The 19,545-nt window shown below is 38.3% G+C and overlaps 1 protein-coding gene and 1 pseudogene across 4 annotated transcripts in view; both read right to left on the bottom strand.

The window, feature by feature from the left end:
• PZP (PZP alpha-2-macroglobulin like) overlaps positions 1–1,254 on the bottom strand; it is a 68,062-nt gene extending 66,808 nt beyond the window's left edge. For all 4 annotated transcript variants that reach the window (XM_064377446.1, XM_064377448.1, XM_064377449.1 and 1 more), the window contains exon 1: positions 1,124–1,254. In XM_064377446.1, the coding sequence (XP_064233516.1) occupies positions 1,124–1,206 (83 nt within the window). In that variant the 5' untranslated portion in view covers positions 1,207–1,254. The remainder of the gene's footprint in view (positions 1–1,123) is intronic.
• A 714-nt stretch (positions 1,255–1,968) lies between these two features.
• LOC135275330 (ribonuclease inhibitor-like) lies at positions 1,969–6,208 on the bottom strand (annotated as a pseudogene).
• Between the last annotated feature and the right edge of the window lie 13,337 nt (positions 6,209–19,545).

Genomic DNA, 19,545 nt, shown 5'->3' with positions numbered 1-19,545 from the left:
GCTTTCTGGAAGCAGGAAGTGGTAGCACCCATAGCTGCAGATGAGGTAGAGGGATAGTGGGGGAGAAATGTACCCCTTCCGATTGCCAGGAAATTGTGCAAGGAAAAAGCCTGAGGAAAGCAGGAGAGTTACTGGATTGAAGTCCTGATTTCTGCTTTCTGCACTTAGACTTGAAGAGGGCTCATTGTGTTACATGAATAAGGGTAACACACAAGGCAGAGGAACCCTTTATCAGTTTCCCCATGTGGGACTCTGAAGACTTCACTGTATCAATCTGGAATATAGGAGACACAGTAGGCATCTAGACGTGCAGTATGGGTATGCACGAAGTAAAGAAAAAAAGCCTTAATATTGCAGGCAGGATGCATTGGGAAGGTAGGAATTCTATGGGTTATGAAACAGATGGAGTGAGTCAGTTAGAGAGGACTATGGGGTCCTGACCACACGAGAGAAACCAGATGGCTGAACTCCAACAGCGCATGCTAGTGGGTACAAAGAAGTCAGACTGAGAGTAGTCAGGAAGGACGGAGAACTTTGAGACCAAGGACTCGGACACTTTTCTCTATCAGGAGATAATGGAGACCACATTGGAAAAGAGAAACTGGGGAGAGGGGGAAAAGAAGTCTTACAGTTATTGAATTTTACCAACTTACAACTGCATAGGATTAAAATTATCACCCCCCTACATTGATCCCCCACTGGAGGCTGTTGGTGAAGACTTTACACATGGTTGAAAAATAAAGGAGCTATACTTTCTGGATACATGCAGCCTACAATACATGTTAAGCTGCACCTCACTATACAGTTTGAATATCTTTATACTCAATGCCTTCCATGCAAAAGAATAGTTCTGTGAAGGTGGGATCTAAGCTTTTAGTGTTTTATCTAATCATGCTTCCTCGTGACTACTTGTATTTATGACTCTGATTGGCCCAATGTAGAAAAATGATTTCAAGAGTAGGGGATAAATGAAAGATAAACAAAGGATTAAGTGAAATAATTTCTTATGTTTGGAAGGTATCCTAATGGGTGGAAAGGTTGCATTTACAAAGGAAGGCAAAGTGAAGACGTAAGGAAGAGACTGAAATGCACTCTGGGAGAAAGAGCCTTGAGTGAGACTTACGGTTCTGCAGGGTCTGAGTCATTGGCAGAAAGCAGGAGAAGAAGTAGCATGAGACGTAAATGAAGAAGTCTGTCTTTCCCCATTGTGAGGGGTAAATCTCACGGTTGTGCCCAACTCTCTGCCCTCAGCCTCATCCCTGAGACCAGTCAAGTTTACCAGGCTTTTATGTGGCTACTATGTGCAAACAAGCCCCACCCCAACGCCTCTGAATAGAGTCAGAATTGAGCACAGATTCCCTAAAAGGGTCATTACTCTCAGTGGTTGCCTCATTTTTCTCAGGGTTAAATTCTGACGGTTGTTGAGGCATGTCTGGAGGATAAAATTCATATTCCATTTAGAATGAGCTTTGACAGCAAATCTCCTGATGAGGAACCTTCAACCTACCTTTCTCCATCTCTTTCAAAATCCTTACAAGCAGGCGACAAAGGACGCTGACAAAAAATGTCATGTGACATGTTATCATGATAGTAACTCAGGCATTGCAGATTCATTTCTGGGATTGAGTGAGTTATAACTATAAACTATAGGGGTTTTGGGTTTTCTTTTTAGCAGTTGATTGAGTACATGGTCAAGGAAGAAAATAATACAAAATAAGGATTTCTAGAGTAGAGGATAAATGAAAGATAAAAGAGAAAAAAGATGAAAGAGATTTTAGAAAGGAGTTCTCAGAGATCACCCTTGCCTATTTCACAGTGGCGATCTGATCAGATTCTTAGTTGCTCCTATGTGTCCTTTTTTTTTTTGCCAAGAAAGTGTTTTAATGATTATAAAGTGTCCAAAATACACTAGCAGAAATAAGCTGATCTCAGCGTTTCTCTTCAAATCTAGGATACGCAGGGTGAGAGCCCAGGGGTGCCTCGAGGCCGGGCTGTCCAGGGAGAGTGGGTCTCAGGAGCCTGGCGGGCAGGAAGCGGCTTAGGAGATGACCCTCAGGGATGACTTCTCCTTCTCCAGGGCCTGCAGCCATCTCCATCTCCATCTCCATCTCCAAAGACCAGTAGATGTCGTACAGGACCAGCTGCTCCAGGAGGCAGGCCGGCTGCCGCAGGATCTCCATCAGCTGCAGGACGCCTGCATCCCCCAGGCAGTTGTTGCTGAGGTCTAGCTCGCGCAGGCTGTGGTTGGCCAACCGGGTCGCGGGGAGGCTGCCGCATATCCTGTCACTCACGTCGCAGTCCCCCAGCCAGAGTGACCGCAGCACAGACCCGGGCTGGCCCAGGCCCTGGCAGAGCTCCTGCACGCCTGCGTCCCCCAGCCTGTTGTCCCTTATCTGCACCTCCAGGAGAAACTTATTCTGGGCCAGCACTGAGCTGAAGTGGGAGCAGCAGGCACCTGTGAGGCTGCAGGACTTCACCCACAGCGACTCCAGCTGGCAGCCAGGCTCCAGCAGACTCTCACACAGCAGCCGGGCACCCTCGTCCCCAAGCTTGTTGCCAGCCAAGCTGAGCTCCTTCAGGCTATCCTTGGCCCTGAGGACACGGCACAGGTCCCTGCACCTCTTGGCGGTGAGGCCGCACTCCCAGATCCACAGGGTCTTGAGACTGGAGCTGGGGTGCAGCAGCTCCAGACATAGCTCTGCGATGCCCACATCGCCCAGCTTGTTGTTGCCCAGGGCCGGCTCCCATAGGGAGGCCTTGGAGGCCAAGATGCTGCACAAGTCCCTGCAGTTGTCCGAGGTGGCACTGCAGTTCTCCAGCTTGAGCGTCTCCAGTTGGCAGGGGGAGTCCTTCAGGCCCTGGCACAGCGCGCAGAAGCCGGCCTCATCGATGTCGTTGTTGCTGACAGTGAGCTCCTTGAAGTCCGGCTTGGCCCTGAATGCCGAGGCCAGGGGCTCGCAGCCGGCAGATGAGAGCCTGCAGTACTCCAGCTGCAGCTTTTCCAGGCGGCACTGGGGGTCCAGGAGTCCCTCGCAGAGCAGCTGCAGGCCCGCATCCCCCAAGGGGTTGTCGCTGAGGTGCAGCTCTTGCAGGGTGGGCAGGGAGCGCAGTGTGCCAGACAGGACCCCGCAGCCGGCCCCCGTCAGGTAGCAGCTCTGGAAGCTCAGCTTCTGGATCTTGCAGGAGGGGCTCTGCAGGGCCTGGGGCACGCGGTGCACGCCAGCATTGCCCAGCTCATTGCTGCGCGGGTTGAGCTCCGTCAGCGCAGGGTTGGCCTGGAGTGCAGAGCTGATGTCCTTGCACCTGGCCTCTGTGAGGCCGCAGTCGTCCAGCCTGGCCGCCTGGCACCGCTGGAGCAGGGGGAGCAGCTCGGCCCACCTAGCGTCGCTCAGCTCCGCGCACTGGATGTCCAGGCACGGCATGTCCACACTTATGGCGGAGGTGGGGAGTGGCCTCGGGACGGCTGGCGGACGGTCGCGGGCCTGGAGACCGAGAGGTAGACGGCCGACTTCCTTCTGGAGCGTGCGGAACGGGATGAATGAGTCGACAGCTCCAGCCGCCAGTCAGCGGCACTCTAACAGTTGAGTCCCTTAAACCATGTCATTCACTTCATCTGAGAATTTTTTTTTTGAACCATACTGTGTGTTACTATTTCGGTGATGAAAATACAACGTTAAACAGGATATTCAGTATCCATGCTCTTATAGAACTTGTAGTAGAATGATGATTGCAGATAAACCACCAGCAGATTTGATGCCATCCGAGACTGCAGACATTGGTGTGTCTATTTACATACTACTCTGATTGAAACTTTTTTAAACTCAGCTTTCTTTCTGTTTCTCCATATTTCAGCCTAAGCATCCCTTCTTTGGAGCGCTAATCCCTGGCCACACTGCTTAAAGTAGATTCCTTCCTGTTAGTTTTTATTTCACATCTTTGCTTCTTTTGTCACATTATCATAGAATGTAATAATTTATTTTACATTATGAAATCTTTTATATATACACTTACACATATAGAGAACAAGATAAAAACACTCGTAACTCCCATGCACCCAACCTTAATAAAATTAAACACTTGCCACATTTGTTTAAGGTCATTTCTTCTTAAGAAATGAAGCATGGCAATGGCAGGGCTTTTTTGGAATTTGTCTAGCAGGTTTTCCAGTTTTTACCAGATCCCTCCTCCCTTAAAAAGAAGTAAAGCAGGACAAATATGGTTGAAGTTTCCTTTGTAATTCTCTTCAATCTCATTTCCCTCCCAATGTTGTGGGATTAGGACATTGACATGTATTCCTCAAGATATGTTTCTATGTTCTTAATCCATATTTATGTAAATAACATATAGCATAATTTTGTGTTTTGTGTTATATATATAAGTGGTATGTACATATTGCAAAATTTGTTACTATTATGTTTTTAAGACTTATTAACATTGATAATGAGGATATAATTTATTAATTTTAATGACCATCTACATGACACTCTATGAATGTAGCGAAACCTGTTACTCTATTCCCTTAGTGCTGGATTTTAGATTCTTCATAGTTTTTTCAACATTACAAACAATATTGCTACAAATATGGTATGTCTACTTAAGCATATTTACAAGAGTTTCTCTAGGGTATAGAGCAGAGATGGGGTTATAGGCTATATATTGTGTATATCTTGAAATCTACCAGATATTGGTAAATTGCTCTTCAAAGTGGTACAAGGATTTCAATACCCATCTGCAGTGTGGGATATTTTCAGTTTATTTTATCTTTACCATCAGTTTACTTTGCTAGGCATTTTACTTTTTGTCAGTCTGATGGGTGAAGCAGTATCTTGCCTTAATTTTCATTATTAATGACTTTACACATCCTTGCATATGTTTATGGACCATTTGAATTATACCTTCAGTTTGATATCACAACACTATATGTGAAGGGTCTATCAGGAACCTCTCCTTGCCCCAATTTGGAGAGCCTTGGACTCTAGACGCTACCATTTTATTTACTAAAGGCTTTAAAATGTGCTTCTAAATCTCTCAGCCAAATATTCTGGAGCCGTTAAATACCCTAAGGGGAAAGTGCCCTCAAAACACAGAATTGCCCCTCTGGGTTGCTATGTTGCTTCTGAACTTTGGATTCATAATTATTCACAGTCTTTGCTTTTCAATACCTCCAGTGAGTATACATGTAACCAACCATTTTTAGTTTAAGTAGGAAGTTTGGTCTCAATTACCTTGTATATCATTACTGGAAAGGAAAGTCCTAAGTATGTATTTTTATTTTACAGAAATAGTATTGTGACGTAGACCTTGTCTGTTTCTTACTCTTTTTGGTCCTTGCTAGTTTTAAAACATCCTCCCGTGTTTATATGTATGTATCTTATTAATTGCATTTTATTGCAGTATAGCTCTCTTTGCTGATCACCTACCACTTTTAATGTTTCCACTCTCCTAATAATAAAAACAAGATTGTCTCTATTGTCGTGCATTATCAAATACTGCTTTGATAAATATCTTTTTACATATACGCTTTGAGACAGGTAAATCCTCTTGCAAGACATGTACACAGGAGTGAGAATGGTGTTTCAGAGGCATGTAGTTCAGTGACTAAATAGTGACAAATAACTCTCCAGAATGGTTACATCACACTGCAATTCTACCAGTAGTGCATGAGGATTTTCATATCCCCATATTGCCACCAATACTTGGTCTTCCCTAGCTTTTACATTTTCCTTCCAGTGTTCCTTTAAATAAGCTTTCTGCCCATTTCCTTCTTTTCTCCTTCTGAGACTCCCATAATTTGTGTATTTGTATTCTTGATGGTATTCCATAGGTCCCTTATACTTTCTTCACTGTTATTTGATCTTTTTTCTTTCTTCCTTTAATTACACTATTTACATGACCTGTCTTCAAGTTGCTAATTTTTTCTTTTGTATGACCCAGTCTGCTGTTGAAGCTTTCCATTAAAATATTCAGTTCTATTCTTAGAAACTTTTTGTGTTTTTTTTTCTTAATGGTTTCTAATTCGCTATTAACCCTCTCCTTTTGTTAGTGCATTGTTTTCTAATTTTATTTGTCTATCTGTGTTTTCTTGCATCTCACTCATCATCTTTAAGATGATGATTTTGAATTTTTGGGGGAAATCTGTAGCTCTCCATTTGGGGTGGGGGTTAGTTACTGGAGTTTCCTGTGGAGGTATTGTGTTTGGCGGGTTCATCGTTATCTGTGTAACTCTGCATTGGTGTCTATGCATCTGAAGGAGCAAACACCTTTTCCCATCTTTATAGACTGGTTTTGTAGGTAAAGCTTCTCAGGATGCCCTTGTTGGGTTCCCAGGATGACAGGATTTCTTCCGGAATAGTGGTGAACTGGAGGTAGAGCCAAGTCCCACGGTTTTGCTGGGTCAGCAGTGAGGTCTGTGGTTGGCAGGCCTGTCACCTGGGACTCTAGTAGGCTTGGATTCTGCTGTTCCCTGGGTAAATTGGACTGCCTCCCAGACCTTGGTCAGTAGGTCTGGCATGGGGATGAGGGTCTACTTCAGAGTCCACAGATTGTGGGCTAGTTACCAGATACATGATGGGGATGGATGTGGCTTCCTCTGAGTCCTTAGGAGGGATCCTGCTGGGTCACCGGGTAGGTTTCTAGGCAGACAGTAGTGGTCCAGATTGCAGTGAAAGGAATGGGTACCAAGTAACAGGGTTGCTTCAGGGCCTGTATACAGCTGAGACCAAGGTCTTCAGGCCTGCCTCTGGTTTATGCATGGGCATGTCTCCCAGAGAGGGCCTGGAGCCAGTTTACAGTGCTGTTTTAAGATCCACAGTAGGACCAAGGTCAGCCTACAATGGTAATTATGAACAGAAATCTCCCAGGAGGTCCCTGTGAGGCCATGGCTGCTCTCAGAGTGCATCACAGAAGAGCTGGCACCAGATTTCAGGGCCATTCTAAGATTCATTTTATAGGAAAGAAAGTACTCAACGATCTTTCCCAGTTTATTTTCTTTCATTGAATGTTAGAACTAATATGTATAGTGGAGGCCATGGTAATGCAAGATAATAGGATAATTGTGTTCCAAACGAGGGAAAGAGAGTAGTTTTGTCTTAAAATATCTGATTTTTCAAGAATCTGAAATGGGACAGTGAAAGAGAAAATCTAAATAAATGTACAATAAGGTTTGCAGGAAGGGAAACTATTTCCTTCATTTATAATATTGAATCTGAAAAAAAAAAAAACAGTAAATTTTTTCCAGAGCTGGCTATTTTTCTGCAATGTTTAAATGGAGATAAATTCTCATTATATAACATTCATTACGTTACAGTTTACAATTCAGTGGCTGTTAGTATACTCATGGTATTGTGTAATTATCACCACTATGTAATTATATAACATTTCCATCACCTTCAAAAAAAAAAAAAAAAAAGAAAAAAGACACATACATGTTAGCAGTCACTTCCTATTTTCAATATGTGGAAATACTAATTCATGCATTCTCTGGCAACCACTAATCTACTTTATATCTTTATGAATTTACCTATTTGGACATTTCACATTAATAGAATCATAATATATGTGACCTATTGTGTGTGGCTTCTTTCACATAGCATGATGTTTTCAAAGTTCATCCATGTTGTAGCACATACATAGCTCTTCATTTCTTTATATGAGTGAAAAATACTGAACAATATTCATTCCAATGTATGGATGTGCCACATTTTTTATCCATTCATCAGTTGATAGACACTGAGTTATTCTCATTTATTAGCTATTGTGAATAATTCTGCTATAAATATTTGCATACAAGTTTTTGCATGAGCATATGCTTTCAATTTTCTTGGGAATATATACAGGAGTGAATCTGTGGGTCATGGGTAGCTCAATGTTTAACTTTTTGCAGGACTGCCACACTATTTTTCACAGTGGCTGAAACATTTTAAATTCCCACCAGCAACATAACGAACATTTCATTTTCTCCATATTTTTGGCAACACTTGTTTTCTTTCTGTATTTAATTTTTAGAACGATAGCCACAGTGGATATAAAGAAGTATCTCATTGTGGTTTTAATTTGCATTTTCTTAGTGAGTAATGACTTTGAGTATATTCTCATGTGCTTACTGACCATTTATGTATCATCGTTAGAGGAATGTCTGCTCAATTCCTTTGCCTGTCTTTTAATTCAGTTGTTTATCTTTTTATTGTTGAGTTGTAAGAGTTCTTTATATATTTTGGATCTTTGATCTTTATCAGATATATAATTTTCAAATATTTACTCCTGTTCTATGAGTTGTCTCTTCACACTTGATAGTGTCCTGAGACATATACAAGTTTTTGGTTTTAATAAAATACATTTTAAAACATCTTTTGGTTCATTGTGCTTCTGGTGTCATGTTTAATAAAGTATTGCCTAATCCAAGGTCACAAGGACTTATACCTATGTTTCCTTCTAGGAGTTTTATTATTTTAGCTCTTACATTTGGGTTTGTAATCAATTAATTTTTTGTATATTATGTGAGTTAGGAGTCCAACTCCAATCTTTCTTTTGCGTTTGGGTATCTGGTTTTCCCATAATTTATGTTGAAAATATTATTCTTTCCCCATTAAATGTTCTTGGCATCCTTCTCAAAAATAAACTGACTCTCAGTGTTCTTCCATTGATCTCTATATCTATCCTTATGCTAGTATCATGCTGTCTTCAGATTGCTACTGCTTTTGTGGTAAATTTCAAAATCAGAAAGGAGTCCTCTAACTCTGTTTTTTTCCCCTTTAATATTGTTGTGACTAATCTGAACATTTATCATATCCAAATGAATTTTAGAATCAGTTTGTCCATTTCTGTAAAAAAGATGGTTGTAATTTTTATGGAATTGTATGAATCTGTACATCAATTTGGGGAGTATCATTATCTTAATCTGATAAAGTCTTTCAACTCATGAGTATTGAGCTATTTCGGATTTCCTTACTCTTCCTTTTGGCTAGTGTTACTTTTGGCTCAATTTTAGTTGGTTTATTCATTTAAAGGTTTATAAAAGATTTACTGCCAAATATGTTTATACAAAAAATAATTTGACTTTCTTTTTGTTAAATGGTATATTGGTTTTAGAGTGCTTAACAAGGGTTATGAGATTATTACTTATCTTCTGTTGCAATATGTTCAGATGACAGTTATTTGATGTCTCTCTAGAATATTTTTCTCTGCTTTGTGTTGACTTTACAGTCGTTACCTTTTTGAATGTTAATTTGTAAATATTTCCTTATCTTTGTTTATGTAAGTGTAACTGAGTATTACTTCTTGACCATAAAACACTATTTAGTGAAGCAACCAGTGGCAACTCTTGCTTTTGCCTTCCAAAAATGATATCTTAAAAAACTTTTTAAGTCAATTTTAAAATCAAGTTATTTGATTTTTTCCAACTGAGTTGTAGGGGTTCCTTATATATTTTGAAAATTAACCCATTATCAGATATATGATTTGCAATTTTTTTCTTCTCATTTCATAGATTTCCTATTCATTTTGTTAGCTTTTTTCTTTGCTATGCAAAAGCTTTTTAGATTGATGCAATTCTACTTCTCTCTCTCTTTTTCTTTTTTTCCTTTTGTTTTCTGTGTTTTTGGTATTGTGTCAAAGAAATGATTGCCAAAACCATTATCAAGAAATTTCTCCCGTTTTCTTTTAGTAATTTTATAATTGCAGGTATTATATTTAATTTTTAATCCACTTTGAGTTGATATTTGTGTGTGGTGTAAGGTAAAGGTCTAGTTTCATTTCTTTGCATGTAGATATCCAGTTTTCCCAACACCATTTGTTGATAAGACGATCAACAAATAGTGTTGGGAAATTGTGTATTCTTGGGACCCTTGTCAAATCAGTTGACCTTATATGTATGAGGTTATTTCTGGGGCTTTTTCCATTCCATTTGTCTATATGTTTGCCTTTATGCCAGTACCATGCTGTTTTGATTCTGGTAGCTTGGTAATATATTTTGAAATCGGGAATTGTGATACCTCCAGCTTTCTTTTCTTTCCTCAAGATCACTTTGGCTAGTCATAGTGTTTTGTGGTTCCACATACATTTTAGAATTGCTTTCTCTATGTCTGTACAAAATTTCATTTCTCCAAAGAATACATACAAATGGCCAACAGATATATAAAAAGATATTCAGCATAATTAATTGTCATGGAAATGCAAGTCAAAACTACAACTATGTATCACCTCACACTTGTTAGGTAGCTATAATATACTTTAAAAAAAAACAAAGATAGCAAATGTTAGCGAAGATGTGGAGAAATCAGAACCCCTATGTACTGTTGGTGGAATGAAAGCAGCTCTGAAAAATCGTATGGAGGTTTTTCAAAAAATTAAAAATAGAACCACCATATAATCCAGCAATCTCACTGCTGAGTATATATTCGAAAGTATTGAAATCAGCATCTTGAGAAGATATCTGCACATCCATGATTGTTGCAGCATTCCTCATATTAGCCAAGAATCAGCCCAAGTATCCATGTACACGTGAATGGATTTTAAAAATGGTATATACCTGCAACTGAATATTATTCAGCCTTAAAGATAAGGAAATCCTGCCATTTGGAGCAACATCAATGAACCTGGAGGACATTATGCTAAGTGAAATAAGCCAATGATAGAAGGACAAATACAAGAATATTCCACTTATATGACATATCAGTAGTGGACAAACTAGGAGAAACAGAGGATGCAATGTGGCTCTTGGGGCCTTGGGAGTAGGGGAAATAAGGAATTGTTATTCTATGATTATAAAGTTTCAGTAATGTTAGATAAATAAATTCTAGATACCTACTGTGCGATGTAGTGCCTGTGGTTACCAATATCATATTTTGTACTTCAAAATGTGCTTTATTGTTGTTTCACCAAAACAAAAACAAAGAGACACAAGAAAGCTTTGGGAGACATTGGATATGTCTTCTGCATTGATTATGGTGATAGTATCATAAGTGTTTTCGTATTTCCAAACCAATCAAACTGTACATAATAAATATGTGCAGTTCTTCATATATCCAATATACCTCAATAAAGGTGTTAAAAGATTAAATGTCAAGATGTCTTTTACTATGTTTGCTAGGTACTTCATTAACATTATAACAGCTACTTGAGAAGAATGATCAAATCAGAAGAAACAGCCTTCCATAGGTTAAATTTGGATAGGTAAAATGTTATTAGTGTAAATGTTTCAGAAATTGTACCCTTTATACGAAGGCACTAGAGATTTGTCAGTGCCTTCACCATACGTAATATGTTCTTAATCTCAGAGAATGATTGCACCAACACTTAGGAAACAGCTATGTGTGGTATTCCAATAGAAAGTTTTGCCCCCTTCCATTCTTACATTATTGGTTATACTAATAAATCAATCTCATTATTAAGCAGATTTCTGCTTCTTTATGCTTGCTGAAGGCATCTGGAAAGAATCCTATTAGACACTCAGAACTTTGATATTTCAAAGAATGGATTCTTGAATTCAGTCTTCTGAGGTGTTATTCCTTTGTCAAATTTCAGATTGTACCAGTGACTTGAGGCAGGGCTTCCAAGATTCTTTTTATTTCAGAAGCAAATCCTTAAAAAAGAATGTTTGACACAAGATCAAGCAAAAGAAGAATTACTAGGACTAAAAAAAAAAAGAAAACCCTGAGAAGAAAAATTAAATTGTGATTACTTTTTTGGAAGATGGTAGGCATTATTTTAATTGTATTTTTAATGATAATGAAAAAAATCCTTTCTCTTTCTTTTTATACAATATCTAACTCTTAATTTAGTAGATTTTACTTCTGTGGATTGAATTAAGCATTTTAAAATATCTGATTTGTGTGGACTACTTTAGAATTTAGAAAAAAGAATACTTTTACTAAATCTCCTTATTTTTCATGGCATACAGTTATTTACATTATTTAATAAAAATCTGGTTTCATTTTAACCTGTATATAATTGGGTACATTGATACAAATATATTAAAGTACACCTGGTGTGTTAATATTTGAAAATACTCATTTAATCAGGCATGATAAGCCCACTACAAGAGGACTTCGAAAAGTCCTAGCAATCCTTAATATATGTACCCAACATAAGAGCATCCAAATACATAAAGCAAGTTCTCATAGATTTATGAAGAGACATAGATTCCTACACAATAATAGTGGGAGATTTCAACAGGGCATTGACAGTATTAGATCACTGAGGCAGAAAACTAACAGATATTCAGGACCTGAACTTGACACGACCAAATGGACCTAATAAACATCTACAGAACTCCCTACCCACAAACGACAGAATATACATTCTTCTCCTCTGCACATAGCAACTACTCTGAAATTGTCCACATAATTGGATAAAAGGATGGTCAGCAAATTCAGAGAAACCAAAATCATACTAAACATAGTTTCAGACCACAGTGCAATAAAAATAGAAACCAATACTAAGAAGATCCCCCAAATCCATACAATTACATGGAAATTAAATAACATGCTCCAGAATGACTTTTGGGTAAACAACAAAATTAAAGCAGAAATCAAGAAATTATTTAAAATGAACAAGAACAAGATAGAAAATAGCAGAATTTCCGAGACACATCTAGAGAAGTGTAAAGAGGGAAGTTTATAATGCTAAACATGCACATCGAAAAGTTAAAAGATCTCAAAGTAACAACCTAGCATCCTATCTACAGGAACTGGAGACATAAGAGTAAACCATCCCCACAGCTAGCAGAAGAAATGAAATAACCACAATTAGAATTTGACTGAAGGAAGTTAAGATGCAAAAAAACATACAAAAGATCAATGAATTGAGGAGCTGGTTTTTGAAAGAATAGATAAGGTTGACAGAACACTAGACAGACTAATAATGAAAAAAAGAGAGAAGATCCAAATAAGCACAATCAGAAATAAAAATGAGAGTTTACCGCCAACTCCACAGAAATGCAAAAGAACCTGAGAGACTACTAAGAACACCTCTGTGAAAACAAACTAGAAAACCTACAAGAAATGGACAAATTCCTGAAAACATTCAACCTCCCAAGACTGAACCAAGAAAAGACTAAATCTCTGAACAGACCTATAATGATTTCCGATATTGAATCAGTAATAAAATGTCTACCAACCAGAAAAAGCCCAAGACCACACAGATTCACAGCCAAATTCTACCACATGTATAAAGAAGAAATGGTACCATTCCTACTGAAATTACTTCCAAAATTTGAGGAGGAAGGACTCCTCCCTAAATCATTCTCTGGGGCTAGCATTATCTTGATACCAAAACCTGACAGAGACAGAACAAAAAAGGAAAACTGTAGGCCAATATACTGAATATACATAGATGCAAAAATCCTCAACAGAATATTAGCAAACTGAATCCAGCAGCACATCAAAAAGCTAATTCATTGTTGGATGTATGGATTGTGAAGATTTTCTCTCACTCTGTGGGTTGTCTGTTTACTCTGCCGTCTGTTCCTTTTGCCATGTAAAAGTTCTTTAGTTTAATTAAGTCCCACCTATTTATCTTTTTTAAAATTATTATTATTGCATTTGCTTTTGAGTTCTTGGTAATGAAATCTTTGCCTAAGTCATTGTCTAGAAAGGTTTTTCCAATGTTATCTTCTAGAGTTTTATGGTTTTGAGTCTTAGATTTAAGTCCTTGATCCACTTGGAATTAATTTTTGTGTAAGGTGAGAGGATCCAGTTTCATTCTCCTACATACTGCTTGCCAATTATCCCAGCACCGTTTGCTAAATAGAATGTCCTTTCCCCATTTTATGTTTTTATTTGCTTTGTCAAAGCTCTTGGCTGTAAACATTTGGGTTTCTTTCTGGGTTCCCTGTTCTGTTCCATTAGTGTATATGCCTATTTTTATACCAGTGCCATACTGTTTTGATGACTATGGCCTTATAATATAGTTTGAAATCAAGTAATGCGATGCCTCCAGATTGTTTTTTGGTTTTGTTTTGTTTTGTTTTTGCTTAGTCTTTCTTTGGCTATGTGGGATCGTTTTATGTTACATATGAATTTTAGGACTTTTTTTTCTATCTCTGTGAAGAATGATGATGATATTTTGATAACAGCACAATTTGCAATTGCAAAAATATGGAATCAGCCCAAATGTCCATCAATCAATGAGTGGATAAAGAAACTGGCATATACATATATGACAGAATGCTATTCAGCCATAAAAAGGAATGAATTAATGGCATTCACAGCAACCTGGATGGGACTGGAGACTATTATTCTAAATGAAGTAACTCAGGAATGGAAAATGAAACTTTGTATATTCTCACCCATAAGCAGGAGCTAAACTATGAGGATGCAGAAGCATTAGAATGATACAATGAACCTTTGAGATTTGTGAGGAAAGGGTGGCAAGTGGGTGAGGGATAAAAGACTACAAATTGGGTTCAGGGTATACTGCTTGAGAGGCTGGAAAATAGGGTCTGGAGGCAGGGAACATAAGGCTGATTCATACTTCAGCTATAACAGAAAATATCCTCTCCATAGGGCGTAGGCCAAGTAAATGACTTTGTAACTTTATTTCATCCTCTTCATTTACTTAGGGCATACCCCAAGTGGAGGGTATTTAAACTCCCAAAAATTCTGTAATGGGGCCTTTGAGCCCCTATACTCAGGCCCGCTCTGACACTATGGAGTGTACTTTCATTTTCAATAAATGCTTCATTCCTTCCTTTCTTTGTTAGTGAATTTTGTCTAATTCTTTGTTCAAGATGCCAAGAACCTGGACACCCTCTCCCATTAACACTTGCGTGATGGGTGCTCCAAAATCTCACAAATCACCACTAAAGAACTTACTCATCTAACCAAATACCACCTGTTCACCAAAAACTGATAGAAATAATTTTAAAAATATATTAAATAAACTTATTCTGAAAAGAAAAGCTAATCCACCATTATCAAGTGGGTTTTATTCATGGTTCGACATGCATAAATCAATAAATGTGATTCACCACATAAACAGAACTCAGAACTAAAAACAAAAACCACATGATCACCTCAATAGATGCAGAAAAGGCTTTCAATAAAATTCAAAATACTTTCATGTTAAAAATGCACAAAGATCTGGGCATTAAAGGAACATACTTCAAAATAATAAAAGCCATGTATAAAAACCTCAGAGCCAAAATCATACTAAATGGGCAAAAGCTGGTAGCATTCCTCTTTAAAACTGGGATAAGACAAAGATGCCTTCTCTTACCACTCCTATTCAACGTAGTACTGGAATTCCTAGCCAGCACAATCAGGCAAGAGAAAGAAATAAAAGGCATCCAAACAGGAAGAGAGGAAGTTAAACTCTCCCTGTGTGCAAATGTTATGATTCTATATTTAGAAAACACCGTCTCTCTGTCCAAAAGCTCCTGATCTGATAAACAACTTTAGTGAAGCTTCAGGCTACAAAACCAATGTATAAAAATCAGTTGCATTCCTATATACCAAAAACATCCAAGCTGAGAGCCGATCAAGAATGCAATCTCATTCCCAATTGCCACAAAAAGAATAAAAGACCTAGCGATATAGCTAACGAAGGAGGTAAAAAATTTCTACACCAGAATTACAAAACACTGCTGAAAGAAATCACAGATGACATAAATAAGTAGAAAGGCATCCTATGCTCGTCAAGAGGAAGAAATAATACTGTTAAAATGGCCATACTGTCAAAAGTAATTTACAGATTCAATGCTCTTCTTAACAACCTACCAATGATATTCTTCGTAGAACTAGAAAAAATCTATTTTAAAATGGAACCAAAAACAGCCAAGGCAATTCTAAGCAAAAAGAACATAGCAGGAGACATCATATTACTGAATTTCAAACTATACTACAGGGCTACATTAACCAAAATGGCATGGTACTGGTACAAAAACAGACTTACGGACCAACAGAACAAAAGGGAGAGCCCAGAAATAATGCCACACACATACAACCATCTAATCTTTGACAAAGTTGACAAAAGCAAGCAATGGGGAAAAGACCCTATTCAATAAATGGTGCTGGAATAACTGTCTAGTCATATGCAGAAGTTTGAAACTGGACCTCTTCCTTACACCATATGTAAAAAGCAACTCAAGATGGACTAAAGACCTAAATGTAAAACCAAAAACTATAAAACCCTGAAAGACAACCTAGTAAATACCTTTCTGAACATAGGCCCTTGAAAAGATTTCATGATGGAGATGCCAAAAGCAATAGCAACCAAATCAAAAATTGACAAGTGGGACTAATTAGATAAATGAACATCTGCACAGCAAAAGAAACTCTCAACAGAGTAAACAGACAACCTACAGAATGGGAGAAAATATTCGCAAACTATGCATCTGATAAAAGCCTAATATCCAGCGTCTCTAAGGAATTTCCTTGACAAATTAACAAGCAAGAAGCAAAACACACCGTAAAAATGTGAGCCAACAGGAGGCTGAGGCAGGAGAATTGCCTGAACCCAGGAGGCGGAGGTTGCGGTGAGCCGAGATCGCGCCATTGCACTCCAGCCTGGGTAACAAGAGCGAAACTCCGTCTCAAAAAAAAAAAAAAAAAATGTGAGCAAACAACAGGAACAGACACTTTTCAAAAGAAAACATTTATGTGTTCAAAAAGCATATGAAAAAATGCTCAATATCACTAATTGTTAGAGAAATGCAAATCAAAACCACATTGAGATACCATATCACACCAGTCAGAATGGCTATTAGATGGTGGCAATGTTGTGGAAAAAAAGGAATGCTTATACACTGCTGGTGGGTATGCATATTAGTTCACCTATTGTGGAGAGTAGTGCGGTGATTTCTCAAAGATCTTAAAATGGAATTACTATCTGACCCAGAAATCCCATTATTGTGTATATACCCAAAGGCATATAAATCATTCTACCATAAAGACACATATGCAGTTCATTTCAGCACTATTTACAATAGTTAAGACATGGAATCAGTCTAAATGTCCATCAGTGGTAGACTGGATAAAGAAAACGTGGGACATATACACCATGGAATACTATACAACCATAAGAAAGAATGTGATCCTGTCCTCTGCAGCAAAATTGATGGAGCTGGAGACCATCATCCTAAGCAAACTTATGCAGGAACAGAAAACCAAATACTGTATGTTCTCACTTTTTGTGGTAGCTAAACATTGAGTACATGTGGACATAAAGAAGGGAACAACAGACACCAGGGCCTCCTTGAGGGTAGAGAACGGAAGAGTGAGGACTGAAACACTTTCTATTGGGTACCATGCTTTTTACATGGGTGATAAAATAATTATACCCCAAGCCCTCATGGCACTCAATTTACCTATATGACAAACCTGCACATGTACCTCTGAACCTAAAATATAAGTTAAAAAAGAACAATCTTTGGTGAGGGGAGACTCTGAAAAAAATTATCAGAAACTCAAAAATAAGGTAAAATGATGATCGTACATTCTTTCAACACTATCTTGGAGTGAGGGTAACATAAGTATTATCTAGGGTAATATCCTTAGTTCATCTCATTGTTTATCATAAAGATTCCAAACTTACTAAAGTTACTGGTTGACTTTTATCAAGTACGGATATAAACAATTTCTGTCCCATGGAACAGACCTAGGATTTTTACCATATTTTATGTTAACCAGTTTTATACCTAACATGTCACCCTTATCCTAACATGCTTTTGTTTGTTCGTTTAATTGTATGTAAATATCTTAGCTTTTTATACCCTCTTTGAATTGGTAATAACACCCTACTGGTTATTTCTTTGATATGTGTGTTCTTTTTATATTTGCTTAAGAATCATTGTTTTATCTTTTTAAAATTGTGTTTTTATCTAAAATTTGTCAAAACAGAAAGTTACCATGGTTGGCCAGGTGCAGTGGCTGTAATCCCAGCACTTTGGGAGGCCAAGGTCGGTGGATCACCGGAGGTCAAGTGTTCAAGACCAGCCTGGCCAACATGGTGACCATCTCTACTAAAAATATGGAACTAGCCAAGGTTGGTGGTACGTGCCTGCATTCCCAGTTATTCAGGGCACTGAGGCAGGAGAATTGCTTGAACCCGGGAGGTGGAAGTTGCAGTCAGCCGAGATTGCGACCACTGCACTCCAGCCTGGGCAACAAGAGTGAAAGTCTGTCTCAGGAAAAAAAAAAGAAAAAAGAAAGTTACCGCAGTTCATAATACTTATCTATGAGCCCAATATGAATTATAAAACATTTTATAGGAAAGTGCTCCTTAACTTATACACTTTGATAAAGGCATTCCCTTTTATTTTCAATATTTTGGTTTTTTATGCATGCTACAAAGAGACAATTTAATTTTGCAATAAGCTGCTCAGTAATCTGGAAAGACTATTTTGGGACAAGTGTTATTCAAGTGTACTGATGATGAAAGTCTTTTGTTAATATATTAACAGACTTTGAGTAATCAGAGATCATTTACTGGACATGACAAGTTTCATCCTGTCTAATTAAGTACACATTAAATCTTGGCACAGATTTTCTTAGGCAAAACTTTGCTCAACAACAACTTGAATCCACACAGAACCCTTGCCTGTAGTATCTTGAATATTCTTTGTTATTGCATTAATTTACATTCCTAAATTTTACAAGGCACCTGAGACTAAGTTAAATGCATAAAGATATTTCTCACATTATTGCTGTTTAAGTGACTTTTTATGTTTTAAAAATTCTTAGCTGGGCACGGTGGCTCACACCTGTAATCCCAGCACTTTGGGAGGCCAAGGCGGGCGGATCACAAGGTCAAGAGATTGAGACCATCCTGGCCAACATGGTGAAACCCCGTCTCTATTGAAAATACAAAAAATTAGCCAGGTGTGGTGGTGCGTGCCTGTAGTCCCAGGACTCTGGAGGCTGAGGCAGGAGAATTGCTTGAAACCGTAAAATGGAAGTTGCAGTGAGCCAGGATCCCACCACAGCACTCTAGCCTGGCGATGGAGCCAGACTCAGTCTCAAAAAAAAAAAAAGATTCTTATGAAAGGTCTTTAACAATGCTTCTACTTTGCATTAAATAATAATCAAACATCCCTTTGCGGGTATGTGAGACAGATTAATAAATCAACCCTTCACCCAGACATTCATGCATAGATTTGCTTTTTTATTATAAACCATCTTTTAATTTTCCTTGTTACCACAGAAATGAACAAGAAAGTTGTTCCTGGATAACTTTAAGAACACAGAGATTTGTCTTTTGTGAGATAAGCTCTAAGCATAACAGAGGGCTAGAAATGGAAAACTGAACCTCACATCTCAGATTTTCTTATTTATTTATTTTTTAAAATAGAGATGAGTTCTCATTATGTTGCCCTGCTTGGTCTCCAACTCCTGGGCTTGAGCAATCCTCTACCCTCAGCCTCTTGAGTAGCTGGGGCTATAATTGTGAGCCACTGCACTGGGCCAGATTTTAACATTTGTTGGCTTGTTTTAAGTTACAGGAGACATTTTCACTGTGAAATTAAACTCTGTGGAAATATGTAAAACATGCATTCTTCCTCCACTCAACCATCTGGATCTGCTTAAAAGACAATTAAAAATTTGCTAAGTA

This window comes from Aotus nancymaae, unplaced genomic scaffold (assembly GCF_030222135.1).
Source record: "Aotus nancymaae isolate 86718 unplaced genomic scaffold, 86718_ANA_hifiasm-v0.15.2.pri h1tg000016l, whole genome shotgun sequence".
Lineage (NCBI taxonomy): Eukaryota > Metazoa > Chordata > Mammalia > Primates > Aotidae > Aotus > Aotus nancymaae.
Note: the sequence above shows the minus strand (reverse complement) of the source record. Positions and strands in the feature narration are given on the sequence as shown.